The sequence below is a fragment of the Dysidea avara genome, chromosome 5 (genome assembly GCF_963678975.1).
Source record: "Dysidea avara chromosome 5, odDysAvar1.4, whole genome shotgun sequence".
Taxonomy (NCBI): Eukaryota; Metazoa; Porifera; class Demospongiae; order Dictyoceratida; family Dysideidae; genus Dysidea; species Dysidea avara.
In genome coordinates, this window is record NC_089276.1 from 36,598,430 (window position 1) to 36,617,705 (window position 19,276).

The 19,276-nt window shown below is 36.0% G+C and overlaps 1 protein-coding gene across 1 annotated transcript in view; it reads left to right on the forward strand.

The window, feature by feature from the left end:
- LOC136255302 (uncharacterized) overlaps positions 1 to 19,276 on the forward strand; it is a 98,404-nt gene that overhangs the window by 48,192 nt on the left and 30,936 nt on the right. The window contains exons 8-14 of the mRNA XM_066048029.1: positions 10,162 to 10,428; positions 13,225 to 13,323; positions 15,943 to 16,674; positions 16,724 to 16,972; positions 17,064 to 17,863; positions 18,074 to 18,124; positions 18,178 to 18,501. Coding sequence (XP_065904101.1) covers positions 10,162 to 10,428; positions 13,225 to 13,323; positions 15,943 to 16,674; positions 16,724 to 16,972; positions 17,064 to 17,863; positions 18,074 to 18,124; positions 18,178 to 18,501 — 2,522 coding nt within the window. The remainder of the gene's footprint in view (positions 1 to 10,161; positions 10,429 to 13,224; positions 13,324 to 15,942; positions 16,675 to 16,723; positions 16,973 to 17,063; positions 17,864 to 18,073; positions 18,125 to 18,177; positions 18,502 to 19,276) is intronic.

A 19,276-nucleotide genomic window follows, 5' to 3' on the forward strand; every position in this document is an offset into this window, starting at 1 on the left:
CAGTTTGATGATTGTTCTATTAGAGTTACTGACTGCTCTATTAGAGTATATCGATCTTATTTTGCAATTGTCATTTTTCCAGCAAGAATTTACACTATCGTACAAATATTTAACCTATTATGCTGGCATTATGTTCAATGCTTTTAGGTACCTATTATGCTCAAAATTATGCCAGCATAATCCGTCCCTAGACTTCAACAAATGGCTTAGTTTCTTTGATTTTTTGTCTTCTTGTTTTTCTTTCTCTTTTTGCAAGCTTACAAAAACTACCATAAAATGCCATATCCGATTACCTTGAAATGTGAAACACAGAAGGGGGGTGGGGATATAAAGGCGCATCTTGGGATTTGGCTGGAATATGGTAAACAGTCGAGGAGTTATTAACAATTGTTCACAAAAAACAATACCAAATTGTTGTGTGGATTAGGTTGTTACTCACAACCTGCTGAGCAATGTATTGGCTCACGGTGCATCCTTGCCTCCTCTGGAGTGCAGCAGGGTGACCCATTAAGTCCTTTACTGTTCTCTGTAGTTTTAATGCAGTCCATTGATTTGTCAAGCTTCATAACCTCGTTAAGTTACATTTTTGGTAATTGAATGATGGGACATTTATTGGTTCAAGATCTTCATTGCTGCAGCTTTTGGATATTTTCACTTCTCATGACCCTCAATTTGGTCTTCACCTAAATATGTCCAAGTGTGAGTTATTTTGGCCATCTGGTGACCCTTTTGCTGAATTTCCAACTAACATAAAATGTGTAAACCAGGGCTTAGAGCTCTTAGGATCCCCAATTTAGGGAACAACTGAGTATTTTGATAAGTTCCTGTCTTCTAGCCTAGCAAAGGTTGTGGCTGCTCAAGATACCATTGCCATCTCGGAGGACTCCCAGGTTGAGCTTCATCTTTTACCCAGTTGTTTAGGTAGCTGCAAAACTGTCCATCTTCTTCATACAGTAATTTCACTATATTGCGTTCATTTCTTGAACACTTGGACCTTAATCTTCAGACTTGCTTGAGTCGAATTCTACAATGTAGCCTTCCACATGATTCATGCTACTTTACCTTTCCATTTAGGTGGTCTGGGTTTGCATTCTTCTATTGTTCTGCTGCAGCAGCTTTCTTGGGTTCATGCAATAGGATTTGTTTACTGGTTTCCCAACTGCTGTCTCTAGAATTTCATGAGTTAACCTTCCCTGACGAAGACATGCTGCAATTGTTGGAATGATTGGCTCAAACCTAACCACAAAACTATTTGCTGGTAATCCATAATCAATTTCAGGCATGCCTATCTAAAATGAATTCAGCTTGGATGATTTTTTTCAGTTCCTGGTGATTAGGTTATTACACATCAATTGTGTCATGTAACCTTGTGCTTCACTGGTGTAAATGTAATAGTTGTAACATGGGTGTGAGTGCTTTACCTGATATTAATTATGGCTGACAGCCCAAGGGTACATATCAAGCCTGAATGCCCTGTATTAAGGGTATGCAACACCTCCCATCCATATAAGGCTGATAGTCTGCACAGGGCGATCAATCACCCAGGGCAGCAACTGGATACATTTATTATGTATTTTAAAAAACGTGCAAAGTAGGGACTTTCTCATCGAGCTATGCTGTAATACATCTCTTGTTTCATTACTTTTTATTGCATAGATCTCTACTTCATTTTTAAATTAACAATTTTTAAAACACTATATAGTTTGTTTAGTTTTTTGTTATAGCACAGCTAGTTACAGGGTAACTTGTGACTGTTCTATTACATGACTGTTGTAGAGTGACTGTTCTATTAGAGTATCTTGAGGTGTGCAGCTAGCTAGACCAATAAGGGGTGAGGTCATCTTGTTTACTGTTAGGTAAATAGCTAGATTGTTAAGAGGTATGGTTTCCACACTCTATCACTATTATGCACTCTATCACTATTATGCTAACCTAGAAGCATAATAGTGTTCCCATTATGCTTCTAGGTTAGCAACATTTCTTACAATTATCTTGGGCAGTGATTGCTCTATTAGAATATTTCACTATAAAAGTGACTGTTCTATTAGAGAGTATTATCTACAGACCACATATTTGAGTGCTCTTTTGCAGTTTGTACTGACTGCTCTATTAGGGAGCATCGATCTGTCTTCATAGAATTAAGCTCCATGATTTGAAATATGCTAGCTTTATGCTGGTATAGCACCCCGCCTATTATGCTTTTTGTTATGCTGACATATTTGACGCAGGCCTAGTTTTGTGGTATAGTGTGTGCATGGATCAAAGGTACTCATAATACAAGGAATCCTTTTTGATAGATGATGTTTTAGTGCTTAGGTGTATTCAAGAAAAGTACAAGAGGCTTGATGTTAGAGGCTAGACCTTTTTTGTGGCGGATTTGGTGGATTTTGGAGGTGTCTAAGTTACTCAGACCCTTTTCATGTTTACTTAGACCCTTTTCATGTTTATATTACGTGCACCTGCACTGTACGGAGGTGTGAAAATTGTGTTTTCTTTCTTCCTGTCAATATACTCACGGTGTTGCATGCTGGCTTTGTGGCCACATGACACACTACTGTATATTTTGTGTAAATGCAATACACAGTTTTCACATGCACGTGAAATCCACTGTAACCTAAAAATCGGTATGCATATATATATATATATAGGTTAACCATCATATCTCAAACCTTTTGTGGTTTAAAAGAAATTGTATTGACCGTGATAGAGTTACAAATAAATCGCAGGGTCAAACTATAGAACAGTCACCTTGGGGTAAAAAAGTTGTATGGAATATGTCTAAAAAAAATAACGTACCAGTGTTCGAACCAGAGACCTCTATACTGAACACCTAAATCCTTAACCACTAAGCTGCTGCTATCACGACTATTCACCTCATTTTTTACTTCACAAACAAAAATTCTAGCTAAAATCTACTCAATAATACAGGTTTTGAATACCTTGCTTTGGCACAAGAATTCGTCATTTTGGCAAATGAATTCGGCCATTTGGAAATTAAATTCATCATCATGGCAATTGAATTCATCACTTTGGCACAAGATTTCATCATAATTAAAAATCAATTGTCTTTGACATGAAGCTGATAGCTATCTGACAAATTAATTAGCTTGTTTGCAAGTGACCACGCCCATTGCTAATGGAAAAGTGCAGATGTGAGTGTTGCTGAAGAAGCTGTAATGGAATAATTATCACCTTATAAAGAGCTGTTTACTACAGTTGTAAGGTCTTGTAGCAGCTACTACGTCTTGTTTTCATGTTTTCTCCAGGTACCAGTCTTGTTATGGATGAATTCTAATGTTAAAGTGACAAATTCAATTGCCAAAGAGACGAATTCAATTACCAACGGGATGAATTCAATTGCCAAGGGGAAGAATTCATTAGCCAAAGTGACAAATTCAATTGTAAACACCAGTAAAATTTCAGAATTTCATAGATCTACCAATGGAACATCTAGATTGTTCTAGAACATTCTATGTGTGTTCTATTAGAAATCCTCAAAAAAAAAAACTGCGTTCTATTAGAGCATTACAAAAGTAATCAAATAAACTCTGCAATACAATACTATTGCAACTTCTCTAGTAATTTATCAAATCAAAACTGATATTATATCCGTTTTGGTATAGATTGGCAGGGTAGTATACTACTATTAAGACCTACTCACGCCAATCGTCATCATCATAATAAGTGCTATGCCAGTAGAACTTGTGACAACAGGCTGGAAATTGTATTCTAGCATAAAAGGTTTAGTTTGCTAATATTGAGTAATTGCAATGTACTGTATAAAGTCGGGTTGTTAAGCGCATGTGCTTATAATTTTCGGAGAAAATATTTTGTAAAAATCATACCATCTGTTAGGCACATACGCCTAATAAATAATTATGGTGAGTGTAACACAGAATCACTACGTTGTAATAGAGTAGTTAATAAATAGTTTGTGCCGGTCACCACACCAGTATGTAAGGATATTTGACCCCATTTCTGGGTGAAATCCTTCGTGATGAATGAGATTATCACTATCCAGATGGCTGATTTTGACTATATACATAGTGAAGAGAGGCCCCAAGGAAGGCGTAAGTGCTTGAAGAGACATTGATTTTTCAGTACTTTCAGCTTTTCTTGCCGTCTCTTGCTGTGTGTAGCCCTATCATTGCATTTGGCCATGTGCGCTTATCATCCATGGTTAATTACAAGAAATGTGTATGTACTTAACAAATAATATGCACTTAATAGATACATGCGCTTAACAACCTGACTCTACAGTATCACAATTGCATGCAAAACCGAGATATTGTAATAGAACAGTCACTGCGGAATCCAAATACACAAATAGTACAATCATGTATGCCTAACTTGGAAGGAATTTACTTTGTTGTAAAACACTATTGCAAATTACAAAATTAATACAAACACTATAACATAGCCATAGCCATGAACAAGCAAGCACAAAATTATATCAGTATATAAAATGGCCTTGGTATTGGATCAGTAGGTATTTTTCTGTATTGGTAGAGCAGTAATTTGTCTTATATCATCTTTATTGCATCTGTACATAAGAAAAACAATGATTTGTACCAAACCTCAAAACCAGCTTATGGTTGACTTTGCGGTGTATATTTAAAATACAAAAATAAGTGAAAATGCAAGCTGCATAAAATAGTGCAGCCTTCAAAAAGTCTGAGTGAAAAGAGTAAAGCCACTGTTTAACTTTATTATATAATTAACATCATTGTAACAATTTCATGGCTACCATCTTTAATAATTATAAAACAAATTCAATAGTTGCACTCTTAATAGCTTGGGTAATTGTTCCTTCATAATGGCTGCAATACAAGTGATACATATCGATTGTATATGTTCCCTTGTGATATGTATGTGTACCCTCACCCTATAGGATGTAATTGTTAGTCAGGTTCCATGATAAACTTACATGTACATACATATGCATATATGTGACCCAGTCTGGGAAAACCAGTCTTATTGCCTTTTTAAAAGTATTGAGAAATGTCGGTTTTAAGTATTTAGTGTGTTGTAGCTCACCAATGGTTGAAACTACGTTTATCAAAATTTCACGCATTTTATACCAATTTCTTACCTTCAAAAGCATTCACAGTAGAAGTAGCCAACACAAGTTTCTCGCCATTTTAGATAGGTTTTAACTCAATGTTTACTCTACCAGGCAAGCTCCAGAAAGGGTGGGGGCAGGGGCCAGAGATGGACAGGGATTGTTTAAAAAATTAAAGAGGAAGGCGTTAGGCCAAGTTATGAACCATTCAGGTTTGAAAACTGGCTAAAATGAAAGGTCTTTTATAGCACAGGTCTTTATTCAACACCACAAAGTTGTATAGCCACACACAGCCATCCCCAGGGTGGCCAGAGATCCATTGGTACCTCTGACCGCTCGTACGGATTGTTGCCACTGTGCTTGGGAAAAGCAGCCACCAAAAGCAGATCCTTCAAGTCTAGCTGATTTTGATAATGAAATTTGATAGTTTATTAATGTATATAACTTTGTGTTCTTGGTGAAAAATCAAATCTGCTGTCATTGGCAGTAAGACTGGTTTTCCCAGACCCAGTCACATATACTGTATTACACGTGACCCAGTCTAATAAACCAACCTTATAGCTTTTCCATTTAGCATGAGTTGACAATACTGTAATTGTCTTATGAATAACCACATCTTGAAACTGTTGTAAATAAAGAAAAACTATGTGGAAATATTGCAAGCAGATAATACATACACGTGAGGCATAGAAAGTTATCAATTATCAAACTCGGTTATTTAGAAAGACTGACTGGGTAACATATAACACTGTATATAATCTGTGTATACAGGATGTCTGAATGCTGCAACATAATACCAGGAGCAAGTCTAGGGGAGGGACAGCTGAAGCCTTCCCTTCACTTTAGAGTTTACTTGATCAATTTTCTGAAGATTATAATGAACTTTAGTGTCTTGGAATGATCACTAATAGTATAATACAAATACTCATTAAACCCACTTATAACCATCTTTTAAAGGCATTATCACTAGATTTGTGCTAAAAGTTATTTAAAAAGGGCCCGGATCACTGGGATCAGCACACAATATTGATATACTCTAATAGAGTAGTCACCTAACTACTCTAATAGAACATTCAGCAGATATATAATACTATGAAATTTAACCATATTCAGTGGCAGATCTAGAAATTTTCAGAGGGAGTTTCAGATTTCACTCAACTTCAGCCTAGCAAAGTCAAAGACAAAAAATAGGTCACAATCTGCTGCTCTTCAATGCTGTAATTGTGATTTCAAAGGCAAAAGTGTGAAGTTTCGCCAGTAGAAAGTCCTACTATAACACACTATGTATAACTTGTGGTGATTTTATTACTCACACGACGAGTCGTCAATAAATTTGGGGCGCATGCTATTCTCAGAGGGGTTTCAGCTGAAACCATTGCAACCCCCCTGTATCCGCCACTAATATCGATCTGCACCTATGTAAAGATGTGTCTATACAAACAATGAAGTGCATAGGTCTATTTAAAGGCCTTCATTAATGGCTGATTCATCTATACTTGTATAGTCATTATGCATGGAAATACTTAAATTCAAGTATACACATGCCACTAAAAATGCTCTCAGATCCAATCTCGTATCATTTAGATTTCAAAAATTTTCAGTTTCAATTACATTATTACTATCTGTTGTTGTGCAATTGTGAGAGGGTATTGGCTACCCATTAACAAAAACTGCAGAACTATTAGTCAGGCTTACTATGTACTTTTGTTCAAAGTTTATGGAGATTAGCAAACCTATACATTTTTGGAAAGCTTAGAGCATGAGGAATCTGAAAATCAATGTTTACATTTGCACATATTCCTGCAAGGTCAGCATTTTTAAATTTCAAAATGGCAGCCAATAAAGTAAGAAATTCCCGATATATCAATTTTAATTTGACATAAAAGTTCATTAATAAACTCAACAAATTCTCTGGTGACATTTTTACATCTCTATTTATTAGAGGTGATAGTTAATCATGAATAATTAGAAGTTTTTACAAATGGAATAGAAGAGCATCCATTATGCTGCAATAACTCAAGAATAGTTCTAAGCAAAAAGAATTGTGGAATATTCCAGATAAATTTAATGAGATCTTTGTATAACTGGAGCAAAGTATAAGTTTGGCTTTCACTGAAACAGTTCAAGCCAGAAAAAATTGAGTTACTCTAATAGAGCAGTCACATACTCTAATAAAGCAGTCAATTTTGAGTCCATATTGCTAATGTAGCAGTCACTTTTATGAAACTCCTAGCTAGTGTGCTTATGTTAGGCATAAATTTCAGGAGATTAGCTAATACTAGGTTTGAAAGAATAATCGTCATTTGCATAAAGTATTCTCTCTTAAAAGGAACTTTGTTAATTAGCAATTGGCAACTATGACTTCACCCTGACCAGATCCAAGAGCACTTTTGCATGTACCAGTTGGTGGCATGCATTGACACTGTTTACTATGTCAAATATAACTTTGCTCAAAATTTATGGGCCTACATAATTATTATTAGAAAGCTTAGAGCATGGAGATCATTGCTTACATTTATACAGATACCTACATGTTAGTTAATTAGCAGTTTGAAAAATAGCAGTCCATATGGTGCAAATTTCTCCATATATCAGCCTCTTATTGACAGAGAATTGTAACAAACACTATTTCTATGTTCTCACACCCATATAGAATCCATTAATAGCCTCTAAAATGCTAAGTAACTTAAAAGCAATTTATTTGGCAAATAGTTATTGCATGAAACAAAGTGAATAAGTGAATTATTTACATTGAGATGTAGAGTACAGCTATGTATAAAGACATCACGGCTATGTACGTATGTACATATACATGTATTTATATCTATTACGATTAATTCAAAGATATGAACCTTATGTCTATTACAGTTAATTCAAAGATATGAACCTAACAATGATCAGCACTGTCACTGTTGTCATTTTTGATGTATTATACAGTACGATAGTACTATATATATATATTAGGGATCATGCAGAATTGAGCTTTTCTAGTTCAAAATATCACCCTAAAACCAGTCTCAATTTCCCTTCATGACAGCTTTGCAACATTGGCTAGGCATAGCCAAGCTCAAAAATGTCTTTAGACTAACCCCAAATTCTTCCAACAAAATTTCTATAGCATTTTAAAATTTTTCTATTCAACAGAATTTTATGCTGACTGACTGACAGCCAAGCATAATTTGACATATTGGCTTGATTTTGCCAACTGTAGATGTACAATACATGCATCATGGGCTTGCCTTTGTCCTCCTTTGTGTTCCAGTTCTCTTCACTGACAATGCAAGGTGTCAATTTACTCTACATAATGTGATACAGCTTAACTGTGGCTGTGTTAGCTTATCGCCGGTATTTTTCATAGCAATATAATTGATAGTTGAGACACTTCTCACGCTGTTCTTTGTTTGCAACGCTGTGTAACGTGAAAAGCATAGCTGAAAATGAAGCATAATGGCTACCTCCCTTTTTGCTACATAATTGATAGTTAGGACATGTGTCCAGGCGTATAGTTTTCCAAGTGCCCTTCTTCCTTTGATGCAGTATATGTGCAAGTTCACCAGTCATAATTATGTTAGTCCTATATACATTTATTTTCAGTCTATACAGTAGTGAACAAGAGATGTTACCTATATGCTGCAGTGGATATTTAATCCCTAATTCAGTCATTTATAGACTGAATGAAGTATAGGGATTAATTGTCCACTAGTATATCTGCAGATGTATTGGCAACCTTTCTTCTTTCACTACTTTTAGCAATTCCCTTGTTTCTCTACTTTTTTGATCGTAATCCAACTTTAAAAATTTTCATTTTTCCTTCTACTTGTATGTATATATAAATCTCCGTCACTTGTGCATCTGTACCACACAAACACAGTTCTGTGCAAGGTAAATCATTGCAATAGCACTAGCATTATAGCATGGAGCAGTTACTTGTAAGCCTGCCATTAAAAACATCTTGGCTAGATCTTTGTCATCTTCTGGATAAGAATCACTCCATCGACAATTGCAATATTTGGATTATTTAAAGATGGTAATCATTCTGTCACCAGAAAGGAAATTTACATTGGGTTAACAGTTAGGTAACAGTGGATACTAATTTTCAAGATCACGTATCAATTTTAACTTGTTGGTGCATGTCTATCTGGTGCATAAAATTGCTTTTGGTGATCATGGTGAAATCATTGTTTATGTAAAAAGGAAACTTCCCTTTTAGGAGAGAGCTAATTCCAATTACTTTTAAAATGAAAATTCTTTCAAAATTCATCTAGTGCTAATTATGCTAAACATACGTAAGCAGATTAGCAAAAAAAAAGGGCTCAAAAGTTGACTGTTTTTAAGCGACTGCTCTATTAGAGTATCTAAAATTTCGGCTTTTTTAGGTTTGAACTGTTTTAGTAGAAGTCATATTATACTTTGCACTAGCTATACTTTGCACCAGTTATACTCCAAATAATCCAGAATATTCATTAATTCTTTTCACTATAAATTATTCCTGAATTATTGCAGTATAATAGATGTTCTTCTATTCCCTTTGTAAAAACTTTCAATTGTTCATGATTAACTGTCTCACCTCTAATGAAAAGAGGTGTAAAAATGTCACCAGAGAATTTGTTGAGTTCATTTATTAAACTTTTATGTCAAATTTAACTTGATATATTAGAGTTTTCTTATTTTATTAGCTGTCACTTTGAAATTAAAAAAATGCTGACCTTGCAGGAATCTGTGCAAATGTAAACATTGATTTTGAGATTCCTCATGCTCTAAGCTTTCCAACAATGTATAGGTTTGCTAATCTCCATAAACTTTGAGCGAAAGTGTATTTTGTGACGTAGTGAACCTGGCTATATACCTAATCTAAATATTTATAGGCAGATTATAAGCATTTGTATGTGGAAATGTCTCCAAATTGCAGTGTTTTGGCATCTATTTTTTAAAAACTTCCTGAGAGGCATGCCTCCAGACCCCCTAGTTTCTGGGAGGTCACCTTCATGTGAGAGATTAGTACCTTGAGTTAGCCCCTTCTTTTTCAAATCCTAAATCCACCCCTGAATACTATTTAATTTTTTATTATACAAGTGTTACTATATGTATAATACACACAGGCTTGCCGCCAGATTTAGCTGAGTTTAACAGATACATCAGACTTGTGGTGGCTAGTAAATGGCATGATCTTGGAGTACAGTTGAAACTGGATGTCAATAAACTGAATACCATAAAGGCAAATCACCCAGGAGATGTGGAACAGTGCTGCACAGAGATGTATCAACTTTGGACTCAGTCAGATCTGCAAGCAAGCCAGGAGAAATTAGCAATAGCATTGCAAAACATTGGATTTGCAACATTGCCTGGAAGAGTCATAGGTTTAGAAGGTAATGATAAGTGATACTGTATAGTAAGGTCTCATTACAAAAATAATGCTGTTCTAGAAAGTTCAAAAATTGTTTAGATAATTGGGATGCCTACAAAACTAATGCTTGCATATACTGTGCATCAATGCTTATAATTTTAAAAAGTAGCTATAAGGAATATTACTTATAACAGGTCAACAAGGTTTATATGCTATTTAGAGACCCAAGGATAATATGAGCAAGGCTACCCAAAAACTTAATTACTGGAGTTGCAGGCCAAGGTAATTAATTGTGGGTAGCCAAGTACACATCATCTGAGGAGCTCTAAATAGCGAAGAAACCAATGTTGATTCATTCCAAGTGACCTGGAAAATTTTTCCATGTTACGAGTTAGAAAACGTGGCAAACTGTGTGTGCTAGCATTTGGATTTATCTTTAAGTCAAGTCAATCATGTTAGTGCCACTGCACCAGTGGCATTTATAACATTATGTGACAATCAGAGTGCCAGTATCAAGTGGTTACTGTGCTGGGCTAGAAGGATGCTTGTCTTTTTCAGAAAGTAAGCTATTAAGAATGAGCAAACTGTAGGTGTAAGATTTATTCTTTGAGTTTATTGTGTCAGTGCATAGATAATAAGTGGCATATTATCTATGGTCATGCCCGACATTGGTGTATTGAATCACCATACTATCTGAATGCTAATGATGCCTGTCTTGTCCAGAAAGTAAGCTAACAGTAAGGACATTTTGTTTTTGGTTTCACCAATTTTCGTTTGATGAACGTAGTAAACGACTACCGGTGAGACCACAGATTACTATTAAGTAATCCCACCACAGGTTTTCATTGAATTTAGTAACCTCAGGCATCAAAAGAAATATTACATAAAGGATCATAGAAATAAAAATTAGGGAAACAATTGAGGTTGCCTACACCTACAGATATACTAGTGAACATTAAATCCCTACTTCAGTCTATACCCATGACTGAATTAGGGGATTATTAAATATTCACTAGTGTATCTTCAGGTGTATGCCTTTCATTCCTATGACCATTACAAGAATGTATTTTTGCTTATACATACTTGTTGTTACATAATTTATGACTGGTGAACCAATTCCAAAGAAGAATGGTACCTTACAGATTTGCACTTCCTAATTATCAATTACTAAAAACAGATGTGCCCATTCCACTTTGTTTGAGCCATGTTCCACCTGTTTATACACATTTATATGAAGAACAATGCAAGTGCAATTAATCCACTCACCACAGACATTACATGTTATTCTCATGATAACTAGCATAGCTACAACCACTACCACGCTACCCACATACTCAGTACCAGTGGAGAAAGAAATCTACTGTAAAGGAGGATATATACGTAGGTCAATCCATGATAAAAGCATTGGAGCTGCAGTGATATAGTACATCTCAGAGCTAATAACACCAAACATATAACTTTGTAGCATTGCACTCCATTATAGAAAGTCCAGCTAATAAATAGAATTTAGAAATTCTGTAGTGACTTGTCAGAATATTTTGATGGGTTGGATTATGCAAAACATTACTGCCAAGTTGTCACAAGTACACTAAAAAATTTGGAATTTTCAACTAAAGTAGGGACCATAGCACATTGATTAAAGTAACTGAAACAAGCTGGTGTAGTGCACAATATTAAATGTGTTATATCCCTACTGTGCATTTCCATTATGGTATCTTGAACATAGTAGGGACAAACACTTCTTATTGTTTTACTGTGATTTAATATCATGCACTACTCCAACTTGTTTCAGTACTTTTTATTGATGTACTTTGGTCCCTACTTTAGTTGAAAATTCCAATTGTTTTAGTGTGCTTGTTTGCTAACTTTTTTATAAAGAATTATTATGATTGGTGAACCCATGCATACTGCATCTGGTGACATGTGCCCCAGCTATATCAATTATTGTCTGAAAAGTGGAGTATCCATTACGCTTCGTTATCACTATGTTCAACCCGTTACATAGCATTTTGAATCAAGATCTGCTCAAAAAGCACCTCTGCAATCCACGCATACTGAAAGAATTAGTGCCGTGTGCCCCAGCTGTCAATTATCATGAAAAGTGAAGTATCCATTATGCTTCGTTGTTGGCTATGTTCGACCTGTTACGCAGTAGTACAAATCAAGTACTGTTCGAAAAGCACCTCTGCAACCAAAATAGTCACTATGAAAAATACGGACGATTTCCATTACAAAGTGAAGCCATCAAGTGCTACCACCAAATTGACACTTTTGGCTCTCAGCAAAGATGAATGGGATGCAAAGGAGGACACTGGTAAGTACATGAAGAATGCATTGTACGTACCGCAGTATGCCAATATGCACCTCTCGGGCTGAAGCGACATTGAACAGTGAAGAAATCAAGCCTGTAGCCTTAGCTGTTATTGAGTTACACTTGTCTGAAGGTATCAGTCAGTCAGTTACTCAGTCAGTAGAAAATTCTGTTAAATAATTTTTTTTAAATTCCATAGCAACTTGTTGAAAGTGTTTCGGGTCAATCTGAAGGCTTGTTTGGGCGTAGTTTAACTTAACGAATACTGTCTCATCGTCGTCAGGGAAAATTGAGGCTGGTTTTTGGGTGATATTATTTTGTGGGCCATGCCTACTCCTTTGTGGTCCCTACTATACAGTACTATTGTACTGTATGATTACAGAAACTGGTTTTCAAGTGATATATATATATTTTATGGCATGTAAGTGCAAATCTTCATGACCTCTACTACCACAATGTATGATATCTTTGCTACTATTATACATAAACATATGTGTTTAATTATAGTTAAACCTACGAATACAGCATCAAGTGAGGTAAACAGAATCACTGATGATGAAGTTGTTAAGCAACATACTGAAGTCAGACAAGAGTTTACTGCAAAGTGTGAGTTACTATAATGTGTATTCTAGCATAATATTTTAACCATATGTAACAATTTGTGCATTTTTCTGTCACTGTGCGTGGTGTACATTCTCTCTTTTTAATTTTGTGCCAGAGTAAGATAATGTTTTATATCTATGTTTGATACAAATGTAGGGAATTGCCATTCATGTTGGAATAAATTTGGGCAAAATAATCATCTAATCAATGCAGGAACAACTTTTGATTTAATTTACTACAGTACAGTTCAAAAGGTTGCTAAGACACCTATAACTTTGCTAACATAAAACCAGCTGATATTCTAATAGAGAATGTGTAATACAATCATTTATGTGTTATGTGACTGCTCTAATAGAGTATCAAACAGTACGGTAGTGCTGTTTATGTAGGAATCACCCAGAAATTTTTGCACGCTGGCCAAAATTCTGCCTCTGAAAAGCACCCTAGAGACATCTTACGTGACGAAAATCGCCTTTATGAATTGTACTAGTCCATATGATACTAAATAAAATATAACAAACACTTACAGATGGCCGGATATAGAATTTTTAAAAATTGCCGATAACTCGAATTTAGTCTCATTGCCTCACTGACCACAGTCGCAAAGCTAGAGCCTAAATGAAGCAGCACGCGGCCACCATTTTACGCCACAATAACAAACTCACTAGTGGGATGTGCTTTTTGGGGTTCTGACGAGTGTAGGCCCTATCTTTTCTTTTATCTCCATTCAGGCTGCTTGTCTTCTTCATCCAATGAAACCATATCGAGGCAATGATTTTCTGTATCAACACTTTCTTTCAGTAGCACATTTAGATGCCACAGAATTATTTCAAAGCTGGATTTTTGAAGCACTTCAGTCCTGGCGCTACTATAAGAGGTATACATAGCTAGATAACTGCAACTTTGTGATTGGGATTCCATTCGCGATTTGTCTGGCAGCACCATGCAAAAGGGCAGGCTCCGCCAGACTAGTTCGTGGTAGGTTTGTGACCATCCATCTAGCCGCAATAGAGTATGGAGACCACACCTCTTCACAGTCTAACTATTTACTTAGCAGAAAACAAGACCTTATATTGGTTTAGTCCTGTAGCTAGCTACACACCCCTTGTCTGACTTGAGATACTCTAATACAACAGTCACTCTAATACAACAGGCGTGCATTTATAATATTCTAATAGAACAGTCACAAATCTAGCTGAGCTACAACAAAAACCTAAATAAACTAGTATTTGAAAAACTTGTTAATTTAAAAATGAAGTAGGGATTCTATGCAATAAAAAGTACTGAAAAATGATGGTATTACAGCATAGCTCGGTACAGAATAAAATAATTGTTATAGCTAATGTGCCAAAGTAGGAACTTTCCACCAAGTTATGCTGAAATACCATCATTCATCTCTTGTTTCATTACTTTTTATTGCATAGATTCCTACATAAATTGACAATTTTTACTAGTCTTAATCTTTCTATACCTGTTGTTTCTCAAAGTGCAAATGAAAATAATTAATGTCTACCAGGAATAATTTTAAGAATAATAGGCAGGATTTTTGCTATATAAAATTTAAAAGTATAATCACTCAATCAATTCCTAGATAGAACTCTTATGCAAACTTTAACATGATTCCATTTATAGAGTTCTTGGCTTCCTACAGTACAATACAATCTTGTTCTGAATGGTGTATAAGAAGTGCTTATAATCATCAACTAGTAACTCCATAACTGCTGAATACAGTTTGTATGTAGGTTATACTACACATGCACTTCATGTTTGATGTACCTGTAGATCTATTGCCTATTGCTCATGCACAATCAACATACATACATAATATATTTGTATGTGTTAAAGCATTGCCTCGAGTGCTGCATGAAAAATAAAGCACAAGGCGTGTGGCTGAGATGCTAATAAAGCATGAGGCGAATGGAACTTTCTAGTCATAACTTGTAGCCATACACTAGGACTCATAATTAACACACGTTGCATGAATTATTAGCAGGCTGAATTAATGCACACAAACTAGTTTAACAAAGTAACTCTCACATATTTCACCGTAGTTTGGCATGGTAGACATACATTACATATTTTGACAGGTTTTGGTCACAACCCACAATCAATTCTATTGTGATACATGGTGAAGTATTTCCATGATATCTCCAGGACTTGTCCGTTTACATTAACAAACATAACAGCAGTGTTACCTTCTCCCACCCATCATCGAAGTATTTAGTGTGTCTATAAAGCAATCCAGTGGTAGAACTCATATTGGCTGGGGTGATTGACCACTCAGCGTGACAAGGGCTATCAGTCTTCACCGGCTCGGATGATTAGTTGTACTGGCATTAGCACCGTGGGCTATTAGCCTGCACTAGAGTATGTGGGCAACCGTGCTTTATTGCCCACAAAGAGTGCTTTATTATAGGATTAAAGCATCCTTTGTGGGCAATAAAGCACTGTATTCCCTAAAGTTTACTTGATGAAATTCAACGTACACTTTCCTTTGATCCTGCCCACACAAAATTCTATAAATATATATAATTATTTATTTATGCACAATATTTATGTACACAGTTAAGTTGAAAAATTAGCTACGTACATTATACTACTATACATTTTACATGTACACAGCTGATGCTGATACTCACCAAGTAGATTTTCATCAATTTTCAAGTGTTTCAAGGGCATTCATATGTCTTACTTCTAAAATGACGAAGTTGCTGCGAGTTGCAGATTTTTCTATAGTACGTAGAGCTTGTATAGAGCAAATTAATACACCTGATGGTGCCCAGCTTACTCAGAAAGATGTTGATGGCATAAATGAATCACACAATATTGATGTACTGTTGGATATACTTGCAAGGTCCCCGTACTGGAGTTGGATTGATGTTAGGCTGTTAGAGACTATGGCTGTGTCTTCAGATATTAAGCAAGCTGATATTCTGCTTGAAAGTTACAAAAAAGTTATATTCACAAAGAAACTGAAGGATTTGCTACCCAATTCTCCAAGCAAAGAGATCAAGGAAGAGTACTATCAAAAAGTTGTGTCCAAGTTGAATAAAGATCCCAATGAGGTCACTGTGCACGATTTGTTAGAGTTTCGTCAACAACTAGAGAAAGTGATTATGGACATCAAAAATGGACTTTGCATATTAGAACACTTGGAGAGAGGTTGCATAGAGCTGTACTGGTACATTCCTACTTGTTGTATTGATCATGCATATCAGTCAGCTCTACAAAACTGTGACCAGTTCAAGAGCATTGGTTTACAGCACCTTCAGATAGGAAACTATCCAGTAATCTATGACCCATCAATATCACATCAATTTGCTATAGCTCTGCCAGTTCTTCAAGTTAATACTGGTAAGTTGAGTTGATAATAGCAAACTTGTAATGTTTTCTTTTTCTGCAGTAAAGAGTTTTATCAACCACTACTATGACTACTTGTCAGTCAACATGGATGCTGAGGTGGTTGTACAGTTGATGATATCCCAGCAGCTACTCACTGAAGACATTGTTATGACAGCTCAAAGTCTTTACAACAAGAACTGTCTCATCCTGGAAAGAGTTCAGTACACAGATGGGCAAACACTGGTATCATTTTGTGAAACCCTGAAAGCAAATACCAGTCAAAAACAGATAGGAGAGATGCTGTTAAATGGTTAGTTAACATCCATGTAGATAGTGACATACCTCCTGTAGGTTATTCAGACACATACATGTAGTATAATCACTTATATATGTATTTTCAGCATTTCAGAGTTCAAACTCCACAAATGTTGGTGAACAGGATAACTTTACAGCTACTACTGGAGAAATAGACAAAGGCACTGCCAGTAACAGTAACAGTTTTGAGCCATCTTCTCTTGTTGTAAAGTTCTCAGGCTTGAAAATCCAGTTGACAGCATTTTTACAGTCACTTGATTCTAAGATAATTACTAACCAGTGTGGGTCATTGAGAGCTAGTGTACAAGCCAATATTCCTCTGTTTCCTACAGACTTTGTGAAAGTGCTGAAGGAGAGTACAAATGCTGCAGCTGTGCTTCGCAAAATAGCACTATTTACAAATTGGAGTGACCACTCCATTCTCAACTCAATAGTTGAAGTTTGTAATGTTCCTAAAGCTGTAGCACTCCTCACACAATTTGATGCTGATATAGATACATCTCAGCCACTCATGAAGTACCCCATACCAGCACCATCTCATCACATGGTACCATATGATACTAGTACACACACTGTACTGGCTGTTCAGCTTAACTTGCAACTGCAACACTCAACACTCCAAAGTGTAATTGATACGCGATCACTGATACAAGAGAAATGTGAGGTCACTCCTCACTGTTTACAACTACTGGCAGTAGCAAAGACTAGCCACACAATCATCTACTGGACTATTCCTAAACATGTGGCTTCTCTCATAACTTCAAAAGTTCAACAATACCAGAGTGACCTTCACCAGAATGGTATACAACAAGTATCAGTCTACCCAGGAACAATATTTGTCACTGCTGGTGCTCTGACTGTGGGACCATTCTTGTTTTTTACTAAAGTGAGTATAGTAGCAAACAGTGTACAAGATACCACTAATCGGGTGCATAATAAACCTGTAATTTAAGAAAACTATGTGTAATGATAATTATATGAATGGTCCAATTATAGCATTAAACTTAAGTCATTTGTTTCCCTTCCTGTTTTACAGTTAGGTTGATGTGATCTACATAGCTAAATACTATATAATGTTGCTCATCATCCCCTACAGGTATCCAGTAACACAAGTGATAATGTTAATACACAACTCTACCAGTTGGAGGTAATTTATTTGCTATGTACGTATGTTAATATTATAGTGTGCTTAATGTATAGGAGATTCCTAAAGTGATTGACAGGGTACAAACTGATTTGCAGCAGAAGTTACATAAGAAGATTTTCAGAGAGAAAGAGAAATATTTTATCCTCTTGGAAAAGTTTGAGAAGTTACAAGTTTCCCAGTCAACAGACAAGTCATCACAATTACTACTGGACACATCACAACAAGAAGATCATGACAAGAGTGAAGAGCCACAAACCCCAACAAGATTACTTGACAAAGACACCATGACCAAACCAAGCAAAGTAGTGTTGCAAATGGAGGATGTGTCTGTTATTAGGGAGAAGTTTGAAGCGATATGGAAATACTGGATGGAACAGGTACATGCTACAGAACTAGTCACATACACAAGTGTTTATACAAGCGTGTACTATATGTACTACATGGTCAGACATTTCCATCAGAAGAAAATAAATGATGTAATGGATGGATGCAATAAATACAATAGAGATGCACCAATGTGACTTTTGGCCAATATTCTGATAACCAATATAAATAATATTATCAAGCCAATCAAAAAAAGCTGATCCAATATGGTACAGTAGCATAGACCTATTCTCTAACAATTCTTACTCTAACTTTAGACCATGTACAGCAAGATCAAAACACTTGAATTTCATGGGCTACTCAGGGGCGGATCCAGACTTTTAAAAAGGGGGGTTCCACTTTGGAATTGCAACTTCAGCCTAGCTGTAAGTTGGAGACCAAAAAAAAAAAAAAAAAGGTCATCACCTCTGACAATAGCTGCCCCTCACCATAGATGTCCTCACCAACTATATTTCCTTATTTATAACTATATACATACTTACATAGCTTGCTACACTGCTCCTCAAAAGACTACTGTGACTGCTTTATTAGAGTATCTCGATTTGACTGCTCTATTAGAGTATCTCGAGTAAGAGGGGCTCCTTCAAAAGGGGGGTTCCATGGAACCCTTTGAACCCCCCGTGGATCCATCCCTGCTACTTACAGATACCTAAATCATGTTTATGTTTCTATAGATTCGTGTCTCTGCAACGTTTGTTGGTTTTGTTTCTACTAATAAATGCCATGTCACAAGTAGCTCTGAAGGTACAACAGCAAACTGGGGTCTTA